The sequence below is a fragment of the Mesoplodon densirostris genome, chromosome 11 (assembly GCF_025265405.1).
Source record: "Mesoplodon densirostris isolate mMesDen1 chromosome 11, mMesDen1 primary haplotype, whole genome shotgun sequence".
Lineage (NCBI taxonomy): Eukaryota > Metazoa > Chordata > Mammalia > Artiodactyla > Ziphiidae > Mesoplodon > Mesoplodon densirostris.
The window spans coordinates 80,636,292-80,659,937 of NC_082671.1; the positions used below are offsets into that span (position 1 = coordinate 80,636,292).

Here is a 23,646-nt window from a genome sequence, read left to right on the forward strand (position 1 = left end):
AGTCATATTGCTTTTCTTACTGAACAAGAGGGGAAAGCATACTTAAAAAAACCAAGTGGTGAGATGTGTTCTATTATCAGGCCCAGTAAAATCACACTGTGTCCTTAGGGAAAAACAAAATCTCAGTGGGAACAGCTGTTTTGTATTCTACATTGTTTTACTTTTCTGAAACTGTACATTTTAAATTCAAGAGAATATGAACAAGGATGCCATTACTTTGCTATGCAAAAGTCTGAGGAATCATGATAGTTCACATACCCATCAAGTTTCTACCATTCACCTTTAGCTAATTACCTCATTATACAAGTTACAAAGAGAGGAGATGACAGGCAAGCATAAGAAGGTGACACAATTACAAGCCATTCTGTTCTGCTTCAGTTCTACTGGCAATATTTTCATTATCTGCTAGATCACGTTTGGTGACAAATAGAAACTATTACTGGTATTTGAAAAAGCATGGTATCATGACCCCCCAGAGTAGTAAGAAACTAACCTTGGCAAACATGACACCAAGTCAGACCCCCCCCCTTTCCCCTATTCCCATCCAATCAAGTAGGATCTGCATGTACTCTTCTCTTTTGTAATCAGCTGCCCAGACTTCTCAGTAATTGTTGAGCAAACTGGAGAAAAATCCTGAAAATGAGCAACTGGAGACTTTAATTCCTAGAGGAACAGTCCATATGACTGCGTTTATGGACATGTATGAATTACTTCATTGCTTAAATGTACAAAAACAAACACAAACCAAGACGACCCTCAAGAACCCTCAAGACACCTATGTCAGTGTCAGTCAATGCCCTGGAGGATCTGAAAGATATAAAAAAGTAAATGTGTAACTTAGCTCAAACACACAAATGTAGAACTTTAACTCACTTGAGCATATTACCGTGCAATAATTCATTACAGAACCTCAAGGAATTCCTTGGACTTGTCCAAGAATTAAAAAAAAAAAAAAAAAAAAAAGAACAGAACAGAAAAGAAAGCTCCTACGTGTCTGGAAGGCTAGCACCTTGCTGTCTAATGAACTGTGAAATTGCATAAATGATCCTTTGAGTTACTGATTGTTGACTCAGGAGAAAGGCTGCATTCCTGAGTAACGTCTTCTAAGTTAACCAGAAAGTCAGAGGACTTACAGAGGGTTTATATAACCTGTAGCGTTTCATGACTTAACATAGCCATGTATAGGTAGTCACTATCCCTCACTATAAGGTAAAAACTAAAATTCTCACACAATTCTCCCTATGGCCCTGAAGCTCTCATGTAACACAGACAAAAAAACTTCTAAGACCCCTTTTCAGCTTCCACTCCTGGCCCTACACAGCCTCTTTCCACCAAGCAAAGCGACAGTTTTGGAACATCAAACTGGCCTTATCATTCCCTTGCTTTCAAACCTCTCAGAGGTTTCCGAGTACACTTCAGAGTAAATCCAGCTCCTCGTCATAGCCTACGAGGCCCTACCCACCTCTTGACCTCATCTTACCCATCTTGTTCCTTGTGCTCTAGCCACCTCAGCCTTCTGTCTCTTCTCAGGATGTGTCAAGAATGTTCCACCTCAGGACTCTGTACTACTAGTCAGTTTCTCTGCCTGAAATGTTCTTCCAGTGGCTGGGGAGGTGTCAGCTCAAATATCACCTCTTTAGAGATGGCCCTGAACACCCTAGTAAAAGCAGCACCCATCCACCTCCAGATGGGTCACTTCCTACCACATTCCCTCATTTTATTTTAAATTCTTTATTTCTTTATGTCTTTCCCTAGCATGCTCATGCTTCCCTCTACTTTTGTGAATATATGGAGTGTACTTCTAACAGCTGTTTTAATGTCCTTGTCTGATTCTACTACTTGTGTCATTTCTGGGTCTGCTTCTATCCATTGGTTTTTCTCTTCATTATGGGCAAAATCGTCCTTTCTTTGCAGGCCTGGTAACACCTGACTGGATGGCAGACACTGTGAATTCTAGTTTCACTTAAATCATCTAAAAGTTTCTGAACAGGGATGCAGTTAATTTATTAGGAAAAGGTTTGATCTTCTTAAGCTTTGTTAGGTGGTGTCATAGCAGCTTTTATGCTTGGGCTAATCTGGCTCCACTACTGAGGCAATCCCCTTCCAAGGACTCTCCCTGATGCCCCAGGTCTCATGAGGTTTCTGCTCTGGCTGTTGGGAACATGAGCTGTTCCCAGCCCTGTGTTAGTCAGAGGACTGTTCTGCCTGCTCCTTTAGCGTGGTTTTACTGCTTCTAGTCAAGATGGAGTGACAGGGACCAGATTTTATTCTCCCCTCTCAAGACACTAAAAAGCTTAACAGAATATATGAAACAATGATTTCTGGACACTGGACAGCAGGCAACAGAGGACAGTAATCCCTGAGAGAGGGGAAACAGATGAGATGAGTCCTACACATTCCCCGGCTTCCTGCCTGCAGAGTTTCAGGCCTTGGTGTGGAAAGGAAGAGCCCAATCTTCTTAAAATGAGGAGACAGTTGTGCGACTTGGGGAGGCCAAGGTGGCTAGAAGTCACAGGGCCGAGTACTGGAGAAGAGACAGCGACACAGAGAAGGATTTTAAGAGGTCTGCAGAGGAGCCTCCTGAGTTTATTTTCCTCTTAGAACTTACCATCTGGCATTATTCGGATTATTTTTGTATTTACCTATAGTCTTCTCCCCAGGAAACGGAGTCCTAACCATCTCGTTCTCCACTTACAACAATGTCTGGGAGATAGTAGGTGTGAAATAAGTATTCACTGTATAATTAAATGGACAGGAACTTTTGTTTGCTGCTTCATCCCAATGCTTAGCACAGTGCCTGACAAACAGTAGGGGCTCAAGTAACATTTGTTGAAGGAATGAATGAAAGAATGATGAAAATAAAATAGTGCCTAGCAAAATGGAAGGTATATTCTAAATCTGTAGATCTTGTTAACCAGAGAATATTATTTCATTACTAAAGCAGATTTATATCCATGCATAGCCTGAAAAAGCAGTGTAAAACTTTGGCTGTCAATTTTTAGTTATGACTGTATTTGAGAGGCAGTTCATCAGGCATATCCCTAAAACAAATGAGATGAATTTTAGCCAAATTAAAACTGTGCCTATTTGTCATTAATTGAGAATCGACAGCAGACATCTGAGTCTGGGTTTTCACTTCAAGTCCCATTTTCTCCAACAAGCCTTCAGTCAGTCCATAAAAATATTAAGTTTCCCTAAACTCCAATGAGTATACTTATTGGAGTTACTTATTGAAACATACCTGTTTCAACAAAACGTAAATATATTGTCTTGAATATAATTCAGAAAACATTTCCTAAGCACCAACTCACGAAGCCTCCTGGCAGTTAGCTAGCTGACTTGTCTTGCCCGATCTTGCTACTTACCTTTACTTAAAACATTGCACTTACAATAGGCAAGCATTTACCTTTAAAAGAGGTCTGGGAAACTCTGTCTCAAAATAACAAGGACAGTGCTAACAGTATTCTATTCATTCTCCAACCACTTTGAATTAAATGAGAGTTAGAAGATGCCCTACACTTTTAGGTTCCTGAAATTAAGATCTAAGAAACATCAGCTCAACTACCTCTGACTTTGTTCTGAGATGTATACAGAACTAACCCCCTCCCTACCATTTCACCTCCTTTTTAAATAGACACTTGCTATAATCAGCATTTTCTAGCTATTCATAAATATTTATAACAGTGAAGATTCCCATTGTAGGGAAGGCCATTTTAAAGAGATGCTTGGGCTTCCCTGGTGGTGCAGTGGTTAAGAATCCACCTGCCAATGCAGGGGACATGGGTTCGAGCCCTGGTCTGGGAAGATCCCACATGCCACAGAGCAACTAAGCCTGTGAGGCACAACTACTGAGCCTGCACTCTAGAGCTCGTGAGGCACAACTATTGAGCCTGCACTCTAGAGCCCACGAGTCACAACTACTGAGCCCACGCGCCACAACTACTGAAGCCCGCGCATCTAGAGCCCGTGCTCTGCAACAAGAGAAACCACTGCAGTGAGAAGCCCATGCACTGCAATGAAGAGTAGCTCCCTCTCGCCGCAACTGGAGAAAGCCGACGCGCAGCAACGAGGACCCAAGACAGCCAAAGATAAATAAATTAAATTAAATTAAAAAAAGAAAGAAAGACAAATACTTAAAAAATAAAGAGATACTTTACATAAGAAAGAATTAACCTAGAAGGATGTTAGATATTCAGGCCCCAACCAATTTCCCAAGTAAGACACAGACTTTTACCCTAGAACAAAGTGTGTAAAGTGAATCTTTCTCACCTTTTCTCGTTGATCAAGGATGTGGGATACAGTTGCGGTCATGCAGAGCAGTATCTGCAAAATCTTTGGTAAGTATGCACTGATCAGATGACTAATGTTCTTTAATACTATCTCAAGGCTATTTAAGATACCGTGCTGACGACCCAAAGGAAGAACTTTAGATAAATCCAAATCTTCTACTGCTTGAATGACAGCAGAATGGCATTCTCCTAGTGAAACAGAGAGGAGCAGAGATAGCATGTGAAGGGAAATATTAGTTTGTTACTATTTATAATTATAGCTTCCTTTCACTTTCCCTCAATAATACAGCATTTTCTACTGTTATAATGATTTATAGATGATAATGTACTTTACTTGTATCTTTCTCCTTTTGATTCTTACCCAACATTCAATGAGCTAGATGTGATAGCTTGTACTACTATCATTTTATAGATGAGGAAACTGAGGAGTAAAGGAAAGTAAGAAACTTGTGACAGAACTAAGCCTCTAAGCCCAATTCTCACCCTATTTATACTATTCCTCGAAACCTAAGGAATTCCATTTTATTCCATCCATCAACTTTCCACACATTTTCTCCCTCTCAGCTTTCATGGACTATGCTATCTTCAGCTGTTTCAAGGAAAATGTCTTGTTACATTATAAGCTCCTTTAAGGCTGAGAATCAAGTGTTTTATTTCTCTTGCAGCCCCTGATAAATAAATAAAACAATGGTCCTTTATAAACAGGTACCATACTGATTTCATAATTTACTTAAAAGACTTGAATTGTTATTGCTTGAACTTTACTTCAAACCAACTGGTATGAGATCGTGAGCTTACTGATTCATACACCAAAACAGTCTATCCATAAGGGTATCATTAATAGCTACCCTCTTACAACAGAGGCTATTACACTGAACAAAAACTCTTCTATTCATTACAGCCAACTTCCTTCACAGGACCATATTACACTGAATGAAAACCTTTTAACAGCTATATCTATCATCCCTTCCTCTCCCCCACCCCCCGAGGCAGGGGGGGAAAGCAACACATTACCCTATAAATAAATATCTATGTTTGCCCAAAACAAAGCAATTTTAAGACTGGAGCAGAGATACTATGGTTGGGAAGATCTGTGTTCAAATACCAGGTTCACCATGGGCAAAACACTTACCTCTCTAAGCCTCAATTTCCTTATGTATAAAATGGGGACAATCAAGTACTGAAACCTAATGTGGCTGTTTTCACAGTCAACTGAGTTATACGTAAAGGGCCTATCATAATGTCTGGCATGAAGTAGGAACTCAGTAGATGTTAGCCATTATTATCACTATTAATTACTAAGATTGCATACTGGAGAACATACCACAGAGCATCACAGCTCATTGTATACACTTACTAATCCACTTTGTTTAGACCGTGAGGTTGAGAGCAGAGATTATACATCCTCATTTTTCTATATTCAACAGAGTGTCTGGGGCGCAGGAGGTATTCAACAAATCATTACGCAACAGATGAACGATTCAGTGAATGAATACATGCCAAGACAATTAAGATTAATTTTGCAGCACGCTTTAAGTTTCTAAGGAGAAACTTATTCATCATATATGGATAAGTATCATTTTTCAAATGGCCTAAATGTACAATAACAACAAAAAATACACATTTTCTAATCAGGGGCTTATTAGCACAGGGATGATGATAATCCCCAGGATCATTTATTAGCTCCACCTAATTCAATCAAAGTTTTAAAAAAAACTGCATGTCAGCAAAAAGACCACCTTCGAGATTAGGAAGAGTGACCCCCTTAGAAAGATGCCCAAGAGCGTGGGAAACAGCCTGAGACAGCAGAGATCTGAGCAGACAACATGCATGCAGAGAGGCAGCTAGTTGATAGCTACCATTCCTGAAGTGCTTCACAGGCTCAAATAGCAGGTCTAAGAATATCTGGATCTCTTCAGGCTGGGTCCCAGCGAGGAACCTCAGAATGATGGACATGCGGGTGCCAGAAGCAGATTTCCCCTGAGTTTTACTCCCAGTCTTATTCTTCATTCGGCCATACAAAATTCTAAAAAGTCCAAAGAATGTTATTTGTTTGCACATGCATCCTAAAACATTATTTATCTGCACATTAACCCTAAAACACAGTTGTTTCATTTTCCTAAAAGGCTAGAATAGTAACTCAACAGATTTAAATGGATACATTCTAAAACAAGGAAGAATGAAAATAAAAATTAGATATTTAATATGGAAAATTTTAAATAACAACAACAAACACAAGGCTAAGGGAAGCAGGAAGAAGGAAATAATAAAGACAATGACTAGAAGGTAGTTCTTTGGAAGAGAAAAAAAGCAATAAAATAGGCAAGCCAGAGATAAGTCTAATCAAGGAAAAATGAAAACAAGAATATATAGATTAAAAGGAAGTAAAATAAGAGCATAACTATAAGTAAAATAAGGAAACTGGAAAGATTTCAATTAAATGGATAATTTTCTGGAAAAAACACACATATAAATAAGCAAAAGGAACTTAAGAAACCCTGAATAAATCAGTAAACTTGGAGCTCACATAGTTTTACAGATGAATTTTTTTAACTTTCAAGGAAAAACAATCCCCGTGATATAGTTTCACAGCAGAGAGAAAGAAGGAAACAGTCCTTTTTCATTTATGAAGGTGGTATAGTTGTCATATCAAGATGGATTAAGGAAGAGAAATAAACTACATACCAATATTGCCTAGAAACAAAAAACACAACATTTCTAGCAAATCAAAATCACAATGAGGTATCACCTCACACCTGTCAGAATGGCCATCATCAAAGAGTCTACAAATAATAAATTCTGGAGAGGGTGTGGAGAAAAGGGAACCCTCCTACACTGTTGGTAGGAATGTAAATTGGTGCAGTCACTATGGAGAACAGTATGGAGGTTCCTTAAAAACTAAAAATAGAGCTAACTTATGATCCAGCAATCCTAGTCCTGGGCATATATCCAGAGAAAACTCTAATTTTTCTGAAAATACACATGCACCCCAATGTTGATAGCAGCACTATTTACAGTAGCCAAGGCATGGAAGCAACCTAAGTGTCCAGCGACAGATGACTGGTTTAAGAAAATGTGGTGTGTGTGTATATATAAACATAAATAAATAAATAAATAAATAAATAAATAAATAAATATATATATAGTGTGTGTGTGTATATATATATATATATATGAATATTACTCAGCTATAAAAAAGAATGAAATAATGCCACTGGCAGCAACATGGATGGACCTAGAGATTAGTGAAGTAAGTCAGACAAAGACAAATATTAAATGATATCACTTATACGTGGAATCTAAAAAATAATACAAATGAATCTATATACAAAACAAACAGACTCACAGGCATAGAAAACAAACTTATGATTACCAAAGGGGAAAGGGAGGGGGAGGAGGATAAATTAGGAGTTGGGGATTAACAGATACAAACTACTAAACATAAAATAGATAAGCAACAAGGATTTACTGTGTAGCACAGGAAACTATATAACTGAATCTCTTTGCTGTACATCTGAAACTAACACAATATTATAAAGACTTCAGTAATAATAAATAAATAAATAACTGGGGGAAAAAACCCCACGACATTTCTGAAAACAGTACCCAGTGCTGCATTAAAACGATATTAAAGCTGAATAAGGATTATCCCAGGAAAGCAAGAAAGAATCATTAGTAAAATCTATTAGATTAATACAGATCGATAGCTCATAGAAAAAAGTTAATATGATCATTTTAATACATGGTTAATAGTCATTCTAATAAAATTCAACATCCATTTAGCAGAAATACTAAATAACATAGTAATAAAAGCTACTTTCTGAGCATGATAAAACTACTGACTTAATATTCAAAATTTAAAGACAATGGTTTTCAAACTCTTCAATATTAGGATCCCTTTTCAATCTTAAATATTATTGGAGAGCTTTTGTATACGTGAGTTTTATCTATTGATATTTATCATAGCACAGGTTAAAACAAGTTAGCAAAAGTAACATTTCTAATAAAAATTAGTTATATATTCCAAACCTGTCCCTCCTAAAATTAGTGAGACTAGAGGCATTGTTTTACTTTTTTTTTTTCCTCTGAATTTCTTTATTGCCTGGCTTATTAGAAGATAAATGAATTCTCAAATCTGCTTCCGCATTCAATCAGTTGCAATATATTGTGGTTGAAGAAAATCCAGCCTTACACAGATATGTAGTTGGAGAAGAGAAAAATGTTTTATAAACTTTCAGATAATTCTTTTCAGATAATTGTGGATATTCCACTTTGATACTACACCAAACCTCAACAGGAAGCAGTTTCTTAAAGGCTGGTTGCAAGGTGGAATCTGAAACCATATCAGTGAACTTTGTGAACTCTGTTACATTAAAATCCATCTGTCTATCTTGCACTTTGAACAGATCTTTACCCATGAATGATCCTGTAACATGCATCAGTTACTTGGAAAACATGAAAAAAATTCCATGGGAACAAGTGAGCAGCAGAAGTGTCTTATGCATACCTCCCATTTTTGCATATAGAATAATAAAAAGACAAGTACTCAAGGCTCAAGATTCATCTAAGGGCATTGAATGAAACCAGCTTTTTATTTTATTTTTTTAAACTCCAGGTCTGTGGCGATGAAGAATGGCTAGCACAGTGGGGAGCCACTGTCCTGATTCATGCTAAGGCACCCGGAGTTTTACGCATCATTGCTTTTGCCTGGTGAGCACAAATGTTAGCACGATGGAAAGGGTAATGTCTTAGTAGTAGTATGAAAAAAGTTTTAACCTCGTGGACCTCCTGAGAACATCTCTGGGACAGCCCCCACCAAGAAGGAGCAGCCCACACTTTAAGAACGACTGCTTTACAAACATTACTGCTAAAGCCAGTAGCAAGACAAGGATAACCCAAGCACTACCACCAGTTAATTCTTCTAGGCTCTGTAAGGAATTCGTAAATTAAAACACAGAAAAAGTGGGATTTATATCATAAAAGAGAACACAAAATTCATTTGACCACTATTTACTAAGAGCCATGGAGTCTGCCTTCTAGCAGGGGAGATACACAATAAGAAAAGAGGCTACGCTGGATGACTAAGTATTGTGAAGAAAGGTTGTGCAATGGGCTCTGAGTGGGGTGGTAAATGGAAGAGGTGCCGTTAGAGAGGTGGGTCTGGCCTAGGTCATACCAGGCCCTTAAAGGCGTAGTAAGGATTCCCTTTGCTACACTCAATAAAATGGGGTCTCAAAGGGTTTTGAAACAGGGGACTAACAACCTGACCGATGACTGTTATTCACTATTATTTTTGGACCCAGAAAATCCAATGAAAACTATGAAAACTAGTAATAAAGTTTTGTAACGTGGATGGTTAAATAAAACAAATCAATAGTTTTTATATCTCATAATTAGTTACATACCAAACAAATGAATTATTTATACTATTTCTCAATAGCAAACCTTAGAGAAATACTGGATTTAATTTCAACACTATTATTAAAATAACACCATGGCAAGATCCTTCCTCATGTTAGGGACAAAATATTTAAAGTAAGTCTCTATAACAATTTGACTTCCCCAAAAGACCAATTTTAAAAGTAAATAATTAAATAAAATTCAAAATGAAATATTCCATTACAATTGCTGAAAGAATCATAATACAATACTCACAACTGTTTTTGTGACCAACTTTTAAAAAATCAGTTTTGAAAGTGTGTAAATACCTCATCAGAATAGGAAACAGATTTGCTCGGTGGGCTGCTTTCACTACTGTATTATCTTCAGAAATGCTAAAATGCACTATCTCTTCCTTAAAGCTTCTGTCTTCAAGCAATCTTTGTAAGTTTTCCCTTTAAAAATAGAATTCAGCACAAATCATCACTTAATCAATAATACTTTTTAAAAAAATATAATAGAGTACTATACATAAATGAACTATAAATGAAATAGGTATTAAGAATAGTTTATACTGTAGTTGACATCCATAAAGGAAAGTCTTCACACAAATACCTTCCAAAATGGCAAGTTTTCAAATTTTAAAAGGTAAAAGGGATTATAAAGGGTTAGTCAATAATTCAGCTGTTTATAAAAGCATAATATGAAAGCTTTCTTCAGTTCTTAGGGTGTGATTATGATGACTCCCTAAGTAATCACCAAGATTTTATGACATTGTATAAGCAAGAAGAAATGATACAGCCACCTCAACACATACTTTTCAATTAATATTCTCTCTCCTACCTTATTATCTATGGAGAAGCACTCTTAACAAACAAATATACTTCCAGTTTTCATTTCTTACCTGAAAATAGCATTATGATCACCTTAGAAAGGAGGGAAATTTCCTAGGCCTTTATAAAATTACTTTATAAGAAGATGTCTGGTAGAAAGATTAAAAATCAGTCCCCCAAATATTTCTTTAGCTTCAAATAACTTACCTGTAAGGGAGGATATGTGGATGTTTATATGTCATTATGCAATCCAGTGTTATTTTTTGCACCATTTGATCTTGGTGTAGCAACAACTAGGAATGATATTTTATAGAATAAATTAAGGAAGTCAGATATACACATACCTTGGGATCATAATTTACTTGTACTAATTTGCTCAATTAAAATTCTTAGAATCTAAATTCTTAGACGTGGGTTAAGGATGATTCCTGATAATAGCTTTACATTTTCCTGGAGGTAAAGGAAGATGAACAGAATATATGCAAAGAACAAAACAGAAACACAACTCTGGCACCTGCCTCCCACAGGCCAGATTCTCAGGTCTGTCTTTTGGCCAAGGCCAATTCCCTACATGAATCTAGGTTTACACCAACTGGGCTGGTCCTGTGACGAGACAGAGCTCTTCTAATACCGTGAAGGTAAGAGCAGTCAGGAAGATGCCAGGAGAGAAGACCTGGCTCTGAAGCCTCTCTGATCAGTCAGTTCAGAATTTTGTTTCCTGTGGACAACTGAGAGTTTTGAGCTCTGGCTCTACGAACAAGTTATATCTGAATTACGGGCAAAACAAGGACAAATTCTGATGAAATAACATGTTTCATTTAAAAAACATCCAAATGAAAAGAGAAAATCTCGTTTCCCCAGATGGTTTAGAATGACATCCAATCTGCTTCTGACGTTAATTTTTTTCTGCAACATTTTTTGGAATTCAAGGTCATATATTGTGATTTCCATGGACTATTATTCTATCGTTTTCCATTCAGTCGAAAAGATCCTGAAACCCTGGTGCTCCATAAGGCTAACTTGCCTAGCAGTGAAAAGTAGCAGCTCTCTCGGCATAAACCCTCACTCCCTTCTAAAAACGAATTCTCACTAGAAAACTAACGCTTTGTTATACTCACTGTTAATACAGCTGATCAATGTTTAGTCACCCCAACTTTCTTTAAAAATCTGCTAAATTAGTACTGTGTAAAACTGTTTCTCAAGATACAGAAAATATCTGTTAATTAAAAAAAAATTAGACTTAAAAGTGTAGATATGGGCCCTATTCCAACAATCACGGAAAACCTAGAAGTTATTTTGGCAAAGAAAAAGGGAGATGAAAGTTCACAAGTAACTGTAGTGGCAGGAATTTATTTTACTTACCTGAAGATACAGCTCATATAATTTGGATTCCAGATATAAGGCTCGTGGATTCGAAAACTTAGAGAAAACTTGCAAATGAGCAATTAACTGCCTAAAAAACAAAAGACAAACAAAAAAACCCCGAGAAAAACAGAAAAAAACAGAATTAAAGAACAGACATTATTTTCTTGAGATGACAGTACCCACTAATTTTAGTCTCTGACAGGTACTCTGAACACCTTGACTATAGCTTCACTGTTAATTACACAGACAAGTTTTAATTATTTGCATTTAGGGAATCATTCTCCAGGAATTCCAAATCTCAGGCAGGTCCTCCCCTGAAATCCAGGCTCCCCACCCCAGAAAATCATTCAGGATGTCCTCAGAATAAACCATAAATTAAACCAAATGTAGAAAGAAAGTAATCAAAATGGTAATACGTTCCAAAATTGAACACAGATAATTTTTGGAAGGATTCCTTATCTAGTTCCTATGCAGTAGACAGGAAAGTGGAAAAATATACACTTCCTCACTTTTATATAACATAAAAACTGATGTCAGGCAACAGAGGTCCAAGTTTGGGTAACCATGGCTCTTGCTTACCAAGAAGGAGGAAGAAAGAGCAATGTTCTGTGGTAAAAGTTAAATCTGAAGATGGGGTTGCCTCGAACAAACCCCATCATCTACCAAGACGAACGAGAAGAGCGCTTCTACTGCATTTACATGCTCAACTTTCTAATCCATAGACTCCACAAGGCTTTAAAAATACTTAAGCAGGGAGAAGTGAAGAGAGGTGGGAACCAAGCTGCATGTGTGGTTCGGCCACTCTGAGCTGTTGTTGACTTTGGGGAAAGTCACCGAATGTCTCAGAGTCTCAGGTTCCTCATCTCGACAAAGACAAGACCTCCCAGATTTTCTGCGAGGATTGAATGAAAGACCACAAGTTGTGGTGCTTCAGCTCCCAAGGGTTTAGCAAACAACGCATTTCTCTGTTTTAGGCAAAAGAAAGCACAACTCTGAAAGCCCTACTAGTTAATGTAGAGAAAAATGGCTGGAAATTATGACCTCTTTAAGATATTGTAGAGAAATAGGGGTAAGGGAAGCACTATTATTTATATTTAGCTTAAATGCCTGTGATGATTAGTCTTATGTGTCAACCTAAGTTGCAGTACCCAGTTATGTAACAAAACACTAATCTAGGTGTTGCAATGAAAATATTTTGTACACGTTGTTAACATCTACAACTAGTGGACTTTAAATAAAGGAGATTACCCTCAATAATGTGGATGGGCCTCATCCAATCAACTGAAAGCTATAAGAGCAAAAACTGATGTTTCTCAGAAAAGGAATTCTGCCGTAAGACTGTCACACAGAAATCCTACCCTTTGAACTTCACATTCAAGACTACAAGCATCAAATCCTGCCTGAGTTTCCAACCTGCTATCTGCCCAACAAATTCTGTACTTGCTGGCTCCTATAATCACGTGAGCCAATTCCTTAAAACAATACTCTCCACACACACACACACCCCATATATATCTCCATTCTACTGGTTCTGTTTCTCTGGAAAGCTCTGACTGATACAATGTCTCTGTAATTACTTATCACTGAGCCTTTGCAGTTTTACAAATAAATTTTTTAAATCTTCTACTGAAACATACACTCCTTCCCTCAACATTTATTATTTTTTATGTGCCACGTAGCCTTCAGGAGACAAAGAGAACAGGAGCTAATTTTCACATTCTCATTAAATACCTGCCAGTGAGGAACGTGTTCCATGGATTATAAAATTGGGTTATGAATATACTGAGATGGCCCCAAGAATGTGATTATCCATTTCCTTACATTTTCAATGATGGGGAGTGCTAGCAACATTCTAGGTTTGGCTACAAGGGGCAGGAAAATTAATTAAGACATGGAACGTATTTTTAAAGAGTTTTTAATTTACATAGATGATTTATAAAAAAAAATAGTACCCAAGGCAAGGAGCAGCACCTGATTAGAGGTATGAACAACTGTTATCAAAGTTTGAAGGTGGGTAAGATAACTTCTAGTTTAAAAGACAGGAAGAGCTTCAGTGAAGAAGCAGAATGAGAACTGTGCCTTGAAGTATGACTAGAATTTCACGTGGCAGCAATGAGGCAAAAGGGACTGCAGAAAGAAGGACATAGCAAAGGTCCAGGGGTGAGAATGGAAGAGGTATGAATGCATGAATCGCTTATTTGTTTATTCAACAAATAAACACAAGGACAAACCTTTGGATAGCTGTTATGCTGAAGGATACAAAGACGAAAACAGCAATCTCTGTCTTAGAGGAAGTAGTAGGGGATAGAATGCTCAGAGTTGTGAGAAGGTAGGAGCAGAGAAGGAACTATGGTTCCATGAAGCTTAGCCATGATCTTAGTATATAAACTCCTGTGCTTTATACACTATTTCCATTAGCTGGTAAGCCCTTCTGTGCTTGGCAAACTTTTGTCTTGCAGCTTCAAAGGTGCCCTCCCCTTTGTAAAAGTCTTCCCTTTGTGATAGAATTAAGTCATTTTTTTTTACTGTGCTCCTGTAACTCCTTTAAAAATACTTCCATTAAAATATTTCACCAGGCATGAGACTGAGCTTCTAGCTCTGCAGAAGCTAGGTACCATTCATCTCTGTTGCCCAGCACTTAGCAAAAGGACCTCGATACAGTTGCTGAATGATGAGCTAACAAACGGCTCATGGGAAAGACTCAACAAATGTGCATATCAGATTGAGATGTCAAGTGTTAAAATAACACAGCAGCACCAGTCTGGTGGATCTCTGACACCCCAATTCAGACAATATTCAAGTAAGCTGGAGTACCTTCTGAAAGCAGAGTCACTTCTTTTTTCTAACGTTTCTAACAATTCAGGTAAATGAATAATCCAGAGAGTCAGAAAGAGAATTTAACAGCATAAAAAAAAGAAAGCCAAAAGTAATCAGGAAAGAAGTCAAAAGGCAAAGTTAAGAGTGCTGATGCACTTATTTATAAGGGAAAAGATGTTCCATTCTGTGTTGCCCCAGCACACGAACATAATGTCCCGATGCTATGAAAGTGAACGACAAAGGTCAAGGGCATTTAACTGCTCCAGGCCCCAGTGCTCTCATCTATAAAAAGGTGCTACGATCAGATGACTCCAAAGTCCCCAAACTCTAACATTCTGTGGCTGAACAAGAAAAAATAAACAGTAAGCAAGCGAAGAAAAAACTCAGAACACTGGCAGTTTTCTTCAGGTTGTAAAAGAAAATCTCAGGAAGATTCAGCACTTTGGTAAATAATTATCTGAGTAATTCATCTTGTCAAAGACTGTTTCACAGGAGGTCACAAGAGGTCTCTTCCCGCTCCTCCTGGATCCGTGGATCTGTAACCTTTCAGCAACGCTGAACTTACTTGGCCGCAGCTCTTCTTGTCTTTTTCTTTTGTGAGGGTTCATCTTGGGGCGCCAGCTCTTCCCCCAACTCTTCATCCTCTCCGGCAACAGGTTCCTCTTCTATTTCCTCTGCCCCCAGCCCTCTGCCTTTTCTTCGCAGATCCTGGGTTGGTGCAACTTGTAGATCTGCTGGGTAATACTCATTGCTACAGTGGAAAGAGAGTAATATGAAACAGATGAAGCTAAATATCCTAAATGCTTATGACAGATGTATGTCCCCAGTTCACAGACTCACACACAGAAGAGACATCAGAGGCATCTTCTACAATATTTAAACTCAGCCCCTCTTAAGTACCTAATTTGACAAGTCAATCACTAACTGCAGAAGACAGCCACTTCATTGTTACACTGTTGAAAATATTTGAAATGTCTTCTTTGGACTAAGCTGATATCAGCCTCCCTGTCTCTGGAACCACAACTTGGGGAGGAGGGGATAGGGGTAGATTATATTAAAGTATAGTATTCAGTCCTCCAGGTATGACCTGGTAAGACAGGTGGGACTATCAATTCATCGCTTTTGAGGGAAGTCACAACATGACACAGACTCAGACTAAATGTCCAGGCAATGAAAATCAGTAAGGCTTTATGTTGTGGCTCCTCTAAACTAAGCTTGTGCAGTTGGTATTCACATTTGTTCTTACTGAATTCCATCCTTTTAATTTTGGTCCATTGCTGTAGGTAACTAATGTTATCTTGAAGGCTATCATTCAGTGCATTAATTTTGTGTCACTTTGGTTCATTCATCCAACAATTATTACTTTGTTGTCTGTTTTGTGCATGACACTGGGCTACAGATATAAGGAAACTGATCCGATAGACTTTGAAGTCCTCACTCAAAAATACACTGATAGGGACTTTCCTGGTGGCACAGTGGTTAAGAATCCGCCTGCCAATGCAGGGGACAGGGGTTCGAACCCTGGTCTGGGAAGATCCCACATGCTGTGGAGCAACTAAGCCCATGTGCCACAACTACTGAGCCTGCACTCTAGAGCTCATGAGCCACAACTACTGAGCCGCCGTGCTACAACTACTGAAGCCTGTGTGCCTAGAGCCCGTGCTCCACGAGAAGCCACCACAATGAGAAGCCCGTGCACCACAACAAAGAAGAGCCCCCGCTCGCCACAACTAAGACCCAATGCAGCCAAAAATAAATAAATAAATAAATTAATTAATTTAAAAATACACTGATACAATACATATTTGAGGATAGCATCCTACCAGCACACCTGGAAGAAATACACTATAGGTTAATACACAACACTACACCTAGAGGGCTGAGACACTACCATACTCAATGTTGTACTCTTAGCTAGCAGGATCTTACCCTTAATAAGTAAAAAATAAATGAATGAATGAAATGAGCAAAGTTGTCCTTTACAAACTGCACCATTATCCATTTAAAAACGTGTGTACTATACTCTCAGCCCTCAATTAACCACATGACATATTAACCTTTACCTCCATGCACAGCATGTTCACTCAGTCATTTATTACATAATTCATACAAAGCACTTATAAGAGTGTCTAACACACAGCAAGTACTCATTAAATGTCACCTATCATTGAGATACTGTTGCTATTGTTGGTCATTCATTTCTGCTTCTGGTTTGGGTCTTCTCAGGGCATGTTTACAAGGAATTCACAATTAGTCCCTAATATCAAATTATTTGAAACATATTTAGAAGTATAAATCTATAACCCCCCAAATTAAAAGCCCATAATATATTTCAAAGTCAGAATTAAAGGTGACCTTTGGGTTTTTCATTAGTTTGGATCATTTACAAAAGTATTAGTTATAGGTAATCAGTACCAAATAATCTTCAACATTTTTTTAAAATTGTGTCTTTTCAGTCTTTAAGTTTTCTTTAACTCAGAGACTCACATGCTGTTACAGGCTCTGCTCTCCATCCACACCTCACAGCACCTTGTGCTACTAGAGGAAGGTCTTTACATTAAGCTAAGGAGTAATTTATTTCTTTGGGGAAAAACTTGAAAAATTAACACGAAAGGAACTTCACATCCTACTAACACCTTTAATACCAGCTTGCATATGTACAGCCCCTTGCAATTCACAAAACAACTGATAAAACACTACATGATCTTCAAAACAAGGCAAGGAAGCTGAACGTCATTGCTCTTGTTTAGACATAAAGCCCAAAGACCTATGTGAAAAAAAGAGAAAATCATTACTCTTCCACCACCATATCTACTGACCTGTGTGCATCTTTGCTTGTAACCTTTCCCAGAATGAATTATCCATGCAAACCTCATCGCTTATGCACGGAATCCTGTCTCCTCCTGCCTATTCAAAGGCAGGGCTCTCGCGATTTTATCCTCTCTCTTGCATTACCCATTTCCCCTCCTTTCTGTATCATTCATGCTAGCATTGCCTACACACAGGCTGTTTAAGCTCAACGTCAACCCAGACGACAACAGCTCCCCTTCTGCTCCCACACCTCCTTCCACCTATGTCTACTTCCTTATTTCAAGAACTGCCCATACTTGCTGTTTCCACTTTTCTTCTCCATTTTCTCTTAAGCCATTTTAATCAGAATTTCATCCCTATCAGGTCAACCAAAACAACTCTTGTTAAGGTCACTTCCGAAGCCAATGGTTAATTCTTTTTTTTTTTTTTTTTTAATCTATCATGACAAGTAAAGTTTATTCCAATGATACAAGAAAGGTTTAACTTTCTAAAGTCAATCAGTATAGTTAGTTACATTAAGAGAATAAAGAAGAAAAAAGCATACAACTAACTTATTAGATACAGGAAAATAATCAGAAAAATTTCTCACAAATTAATGATAACCATTTTTTTATACAGCAGGTTATTAGTCATCAATTTTATACACATTAGTGTATACATGTCAATCCCAATTGCCCAATTCATCACACCACCACTCCCACCCCCCTGCGGCTTTCCCGCCTTGGTGTCCATACGTTTGTTCACTACATCTGTGTCTCAATTTCTGCCCTGCAAACCGGTTCATCTCTACCATTTTTCTAGGTTCCACATATATGCGTTAATATATGATATTTGTTTTTCTTTCTGACTTACTTCACTCTGTATGACAGTCTCTAGATCCATCCACGTCTCAACAAATGACCCAATTTCATTCATTTTTATGGCTGAGTAATATTCCATTGTATATATGTACCACCTTTTCTTTATCCATTCATCTGTCGCTGGGCATTTAGGTTGCTTCCATGACCTGGCTATTGTAAATAGTGCTGCAATGAACATCGGGGTGCATGTGTCTTTTTGAATTATGGTTTTCTCTGGGTATATGCCCAGTAGTGGGATTGCTGGATCATACTGTAATTCTATTTTTCATTTTTTAAGGAACCTCCATACTGTTCTCCATAGTGGCTGTATCAATTTACATTCCCACCAACAGTGCAAGAGGGTTCCCTTTTCTCCACACCCTCTCCAGCATTTGTTGTTTGTAGATTTTCTGATGATGCCCATTCTAACTGGTGTGAGGTGATACCTCATTGTAGTTTTGATTTGCATTTCTCTAATAATTAGTGAGGTTGAGCAGCTTTTCATGTGTTTCTTGGCCATCTGTATGTCTTCTTTGGAGAAATGTCTATTTAGGTCTTCTGCCCATTTTTGGATTGGGTTGTTTGTTTTTTTAATATTGAGCTGCATGAGCTGTTTATATATTTTGGAGATTAATCCTTTGTCCGTTGATTCATTTGCAAATATTTTCTCCCATTCTGAGGGTTGCCTCTTTGTCTTGTTTATGGTTTCCTTTGCTGTACAAAAGCTCTGAAGTTTCATTAGGTCCCATTTGTTTATTTTTGTTTTTATTTCCATTACTCCAGGAGGTGGATCAAAAAAGATCTTGCTGTGATTTATGTCAAAGAGTGTTCTTTCTATGTTTTCCTCTAAGAGTTTCATAGTGTCCAGTCTTACATTTAGGTCTCTAATCCATTTTAAGTTTATTTTTGTGTATGGTGTTAGGGACTGTTCTAATTTCATTATTTTACATGTAGCTGTCCAGTTTTCCCAGCACCACTTATTGAAGAGCCCATCTTTTCTCCATTGTATATCCTTGCCTCCTTTGTCATAGATTAGTTGACCATAGGTGTGTGGGTTTATCTCTGGGCTTTCTATCTTGTTCCATTGATCTATGTTTCTGTTTTTGTGCCTACCATAGTGTCTTGATTACTGTAGCTTTGTAGTATAGTCTGAAGTCAGGGAGTCTGATTCCTCCAGCTCCATTTTTTTCCCTCAAGACTGCTTTGGCTATTCGGGGTCTTTTGTGTCTCCAAACAAATTTTAAGATTTTTTGTTCTAGTTCCGTAAAAAATGCCATTGGTAATTTGATAGGGATTGCATTGAATCTGTAGATTGCTTTGGGTAGTATATTCATTTTCACAATACTGATTCTTCCAATTCAACAACATGGTATATCTCTCCACCCGTTTGTATCATCTTTAATTTCTTTCATCAGTGTCTTATAGTTTTCTGCATACAGGTCTTTTGTCTCCCTAGGGAGGTTTATTCCTAGGTATTTTATTCTTTTTGTTGCAATGGTAAATGGGAGTGTTTCCTTAATTTCTCTTTCAGATTTTTCATCATTAGTCATTTTTCCCTTGTTGCTTTCAATAATTTTTCTATGTCTTTAATTTTTGTCAATTTGATTACTACAAGTCTCGCCGTGTTTCTCCTTGGGTTTATCCTGCCTGGGACTCTCTGTGCTTCCTGGACTTGGTAGGTTATTTCCTTTCCCATGTTAGGGAAGTTTTCGACTATAATCTCTTCAAATATTTTCTTGAGTCCTTTCTCTCTCTCTTCTCCTTCTGGGACCCCTATAGTGCGAATGTTGTTGTGTTTAATGTTGTCCCAGAGGTCTCTTAGGCTGTCTTCATTTCTTTTCATTCTTTTCTCTTTATTCTGTTCCACAGCAGTGAATTCCACCATTCTGTCTTCCAGGTCACTTATCCGTTCTTCTGCCTCAGTTATTCTGCTATTGATTCCTTCTAATGTAGTTTTCATTTCAGTTATTGGTCATCTCTGTTTGTTTGTTCTTTAATTCTTCTAGTCTTTGTTAAACATTTCTTGCATCTGCTCGATCTTTGCCTCCATTGTTTTTCCGAGGTCCTGGATCATCTTCACTATCGTTATTCTGAATTCTTTTTCTGGAAGGTTGCCTATCTCCACTTCATTTAGTTGTTTTTCTGGGGTTTTATCTTGTTCCTTCATCTGGTACATAGCCCTCTGCCTTTTCATCTTGTCTATCTTTCTGTGTCGGTCAATTCTTATTCTTCATCTGACTGATGTCTCAGACACATTTGATTCCACTGTTTACTCCTTCCTTGAAATACTTCCTTCAAGGGACATTAAGTGGTCTTGGTTCTTCTGTCACTCTTTCCTGGCCTCCTTGACTGACTCCTTATCTTCTAACCTCTAAATATTGCTGTCAGTCCTTGGAAATTTTCCCTCTCTACATTTATACACCCAGGTGTGATTTCATTCCTTGTCTCTTAATTTTAAAAACCATCCATATACTGATGAGTCTCAAATTTACTATCTTTAAACCAGACCTTTCCCCTGAACTTTAAACTCTACATTCAACTGCCTACTTGAGATCTGTGCTTAGATGTCTATTCAGTATCCTAAACTTAACATGTCTTTAAAAAAATGAACTCTTGATCTTCCTCACAAGTCAGCATACTTCTGCATTTCTGCCAATCTCAGTAAATGGTAACTCTGTTCTTCCAGTTGCTCAGGCCAAAACCTTACAGACATCTTTGATTCCTCCCCTTCCTCCTTCATGCACCCCCCAAACCCCCATCCCACGAGTGATCTGCTGGCAAGTCCCACAGGCTAATCTAGTTGTAATTCTTCAAAAATATATCTTTTTGAATTGAAATCCTTCAAAAGGTGTTCAGGATTCAACTACCTCTCATCACCTACACTATTCCCACCTTGGTCACCATCACTTCTTGCCCAGATTTTTGCAGTCTCCTCCCAACTCTACTCTGCAGTCCCTCTGCTCTCACCATTGCCATCCCACAGTCCATTCTCAACATGGCAGCCAGAAAAATCCTCAAGAAAACTTAAGTCATGTCATCCTGCTTAAACCTCCCAATGGCTTTCCATTTCACTGACAGTAAAAACCAAAGTCCTTACTATCACTTAAAGGCCCTACACATATTCAGTCTCCTGTTAATTTTTTGCCCTCACCTCCAACTACTTTCTTTCTGGATCACCCTGCTGTAGCCACGAGACTCCCTAGCTGTTCCTTGAACAAGCCTGGCAGGCTGTGGTCTGTAGCCTGCCTAACCTAAGCCTACAGCATTTTCCCATGTAATGAAATGATTCCAGAAAACATAACTTTTTATTAATTGACTTGTAGTGTTCTATATACCACATCCCTTATCTTTAGAGTTTTAAAGCAATCTGACTCTCACACAGCATACCTAGTCAAAATAAAACAGTGCTCCAGAAAGTTCTTGTTATTCCTTGAGAGCACATTCCTTGGCATCATGGGAAACAGTCAAGAGGTTCAAAACAGAGTGGCTGAGGTTGAGTTACTGGAAAGTACTTTTAAGCCCCAGGCAGGCAAGAAAACAACAATAGGGCAAGAAATAACAAGGCCACTGTACACTGATCTAACTCAGTACGGCCTTTCTTACTTTCTTACTTTAATATATTATATATATTATTAACAGCATTTGTGGGCTGGTTAAATTTTGATTCATGTAAGATTAAGTGGTAAACAAAAGTTGTTTAGTTGTTATCTGATGGAGCCAGTGCTTTAGAGAGGTGCCAATGATTTGAAAAGATGACAGATTTAAGAAAAGAACTCAGCCAATCTGGGAATTTAGTACTTTGCACCCTCTCTTCCTCACACTCTACCAGAGACATATTCTTAGGCAAGAACACTTACTTGATAAATCTCAAGAAAAGCGGGGAAAGCTCCCTGGACCGTGGCTCTACCCTTTCTGGGAATTTTGCCAGAGCTCGCCAGAGCAAAAACCGAAAATTGGTATGGTCCAATCTTTCCTGAAGGTCGGTTTTCAATGTGAACTGCTCATGATAAAGAGTTCCAACGTTTCCTTCCTGAGTCTGCTCCGAACTTGCATCTCCAATGGACTTCTCCTCATCTCTTGTGTCATTTTGCAGTTCTTTCTCTGAAAGAAAAAAGGTCATCATAACCACTAGAGAAATGTTAACAACTACCTTGTGTGTTTCTGCCAGTAACGGCATTCATTTCTCTAGTAATACAAGCAAACGATAACAGTATCCAAAGGTTATCAAAGATAATACATTTCTCATTTCCGCTTTCCAATTTCATGTGTAATTACGCAGTAGAAATTAAATAGTTAAACAACCATTTCCCCCTGCAGCCCCCTCCTTCATATCCCTTTACATACCAGCATGTGTAGCTGCTTTTTCTAGATGTTCATAGTAGACTTTCCAAAATTGCTTATTTTCCATTTCGCGTGCATGAGAACTAAGAGTAAAGATCATAAAACAAAACATGTGGTATGGACCCTATTTTGAGATATCTCATACAAAAAAAAAGTGAAAGGATATAACTGAAGTACTAATTAAGCTATCCCTGAATGTGGGGTAATAAACAACTTTTGTACTTTATTTTTCAAAATGCCTGTTCTGCTAAGGTCTAATATTTAGGGTTTTGAGAGGCCACACATAATATATTTCCAATCTGACAAAAAGCCAGAGTAGGCCCTCTGAAGACAAATGCCTGCAGAAGGACAGTTGTCTATAAATGAGGCACAACATATGTATTTTTTATGTGATTATGAAGGTCCTTTTTAGAGCTAAAGGGTTTTGGATACTAGACAGCAAGGGTTTTAAATTAAATTTTTAATTTTTAAATTAAAGTTTGGCTCAATGACTCAATATAGATAAATAAAATTATACAATTATTTTACAGTACTTATTACTGTAAAAAAATTCAATAATACAGGTGTATAATATAAAGTGAAAAGAGAAAGTTCTCCAAAGTTATTTCAAAGTACAGAGAAACATATATAAAACACTTGAATTGTCAAAAACTTGGCCCCAGATAGAATAATTAATGTTTACTTTTTCTTCACCTTGTCCCACAAAGGCTTTAAGGTAGCTATAAATACCATACACACCCATTCACTTAAATCACACCCCAGAGTATAATACTGGCTCCATCATCATTCTGCAGTAGTGAAAGCACAACAGCTTCATCCATTTCACCCAGGCTTACCTTATGAGTTCAATAACAGGATCCCAGAGAGCACTGAAGTTAACATATAACATGCCTAACAGATAACGAAGTGGTATCTGCAAGCATAGGAAATTAGTTTAGATTAGCACCAAAATGCAAGGATCCTGACTTGGAC

General features: G+C 37.8%; 1 protein-coding gene across 1 annotated transcript in view; it reads right to left on the reverse strand.

The window, feature by feature from the left end:
* Positions 1-23,646, reverse strand: part of UTP20 (UTP20 small subunit processome component) — a 92,374-nt gene that overhangs the window by 40,666 nt on the left and 28,062 nt on the right. The window contains exons 19-27 of the mRNA XM_060112774.1: positions 23,511-23,587; positions 22,678-22,757; positions 22,191-22,434; positions 15,249-15,434; positions 11,864-11,954; positions 10,709-10,794; positions 9,998-10,123; positions 6,149-6,315; positions 4,270-4,478 (exon numbers count right to left, since the gene is read on the reverse strand). Coding sequence (XP_059968757.1) covers positions 4,270-4,478; positions 6,149-6,315; positions 9,998-10,123; positions 10,709-10,794; positions 11,864-11,954; positions 15,249-15,434; positions 22,191-22,434; positions 22,678-22,757; positions 23,511-23,587 — 1,266 coding nt within the window. The remainder of the gene's footprint in view (positions 1-4,269; positions 4,479-6,148; positions 6,316-9,997; positions 10,124-10,708; positions 10,795-11,863; positions 11,955-15,248; positions 15,435-22,190; positions 22,435-22,677; positions 22,758-23,510; positions 23,588-23,646) is intronic.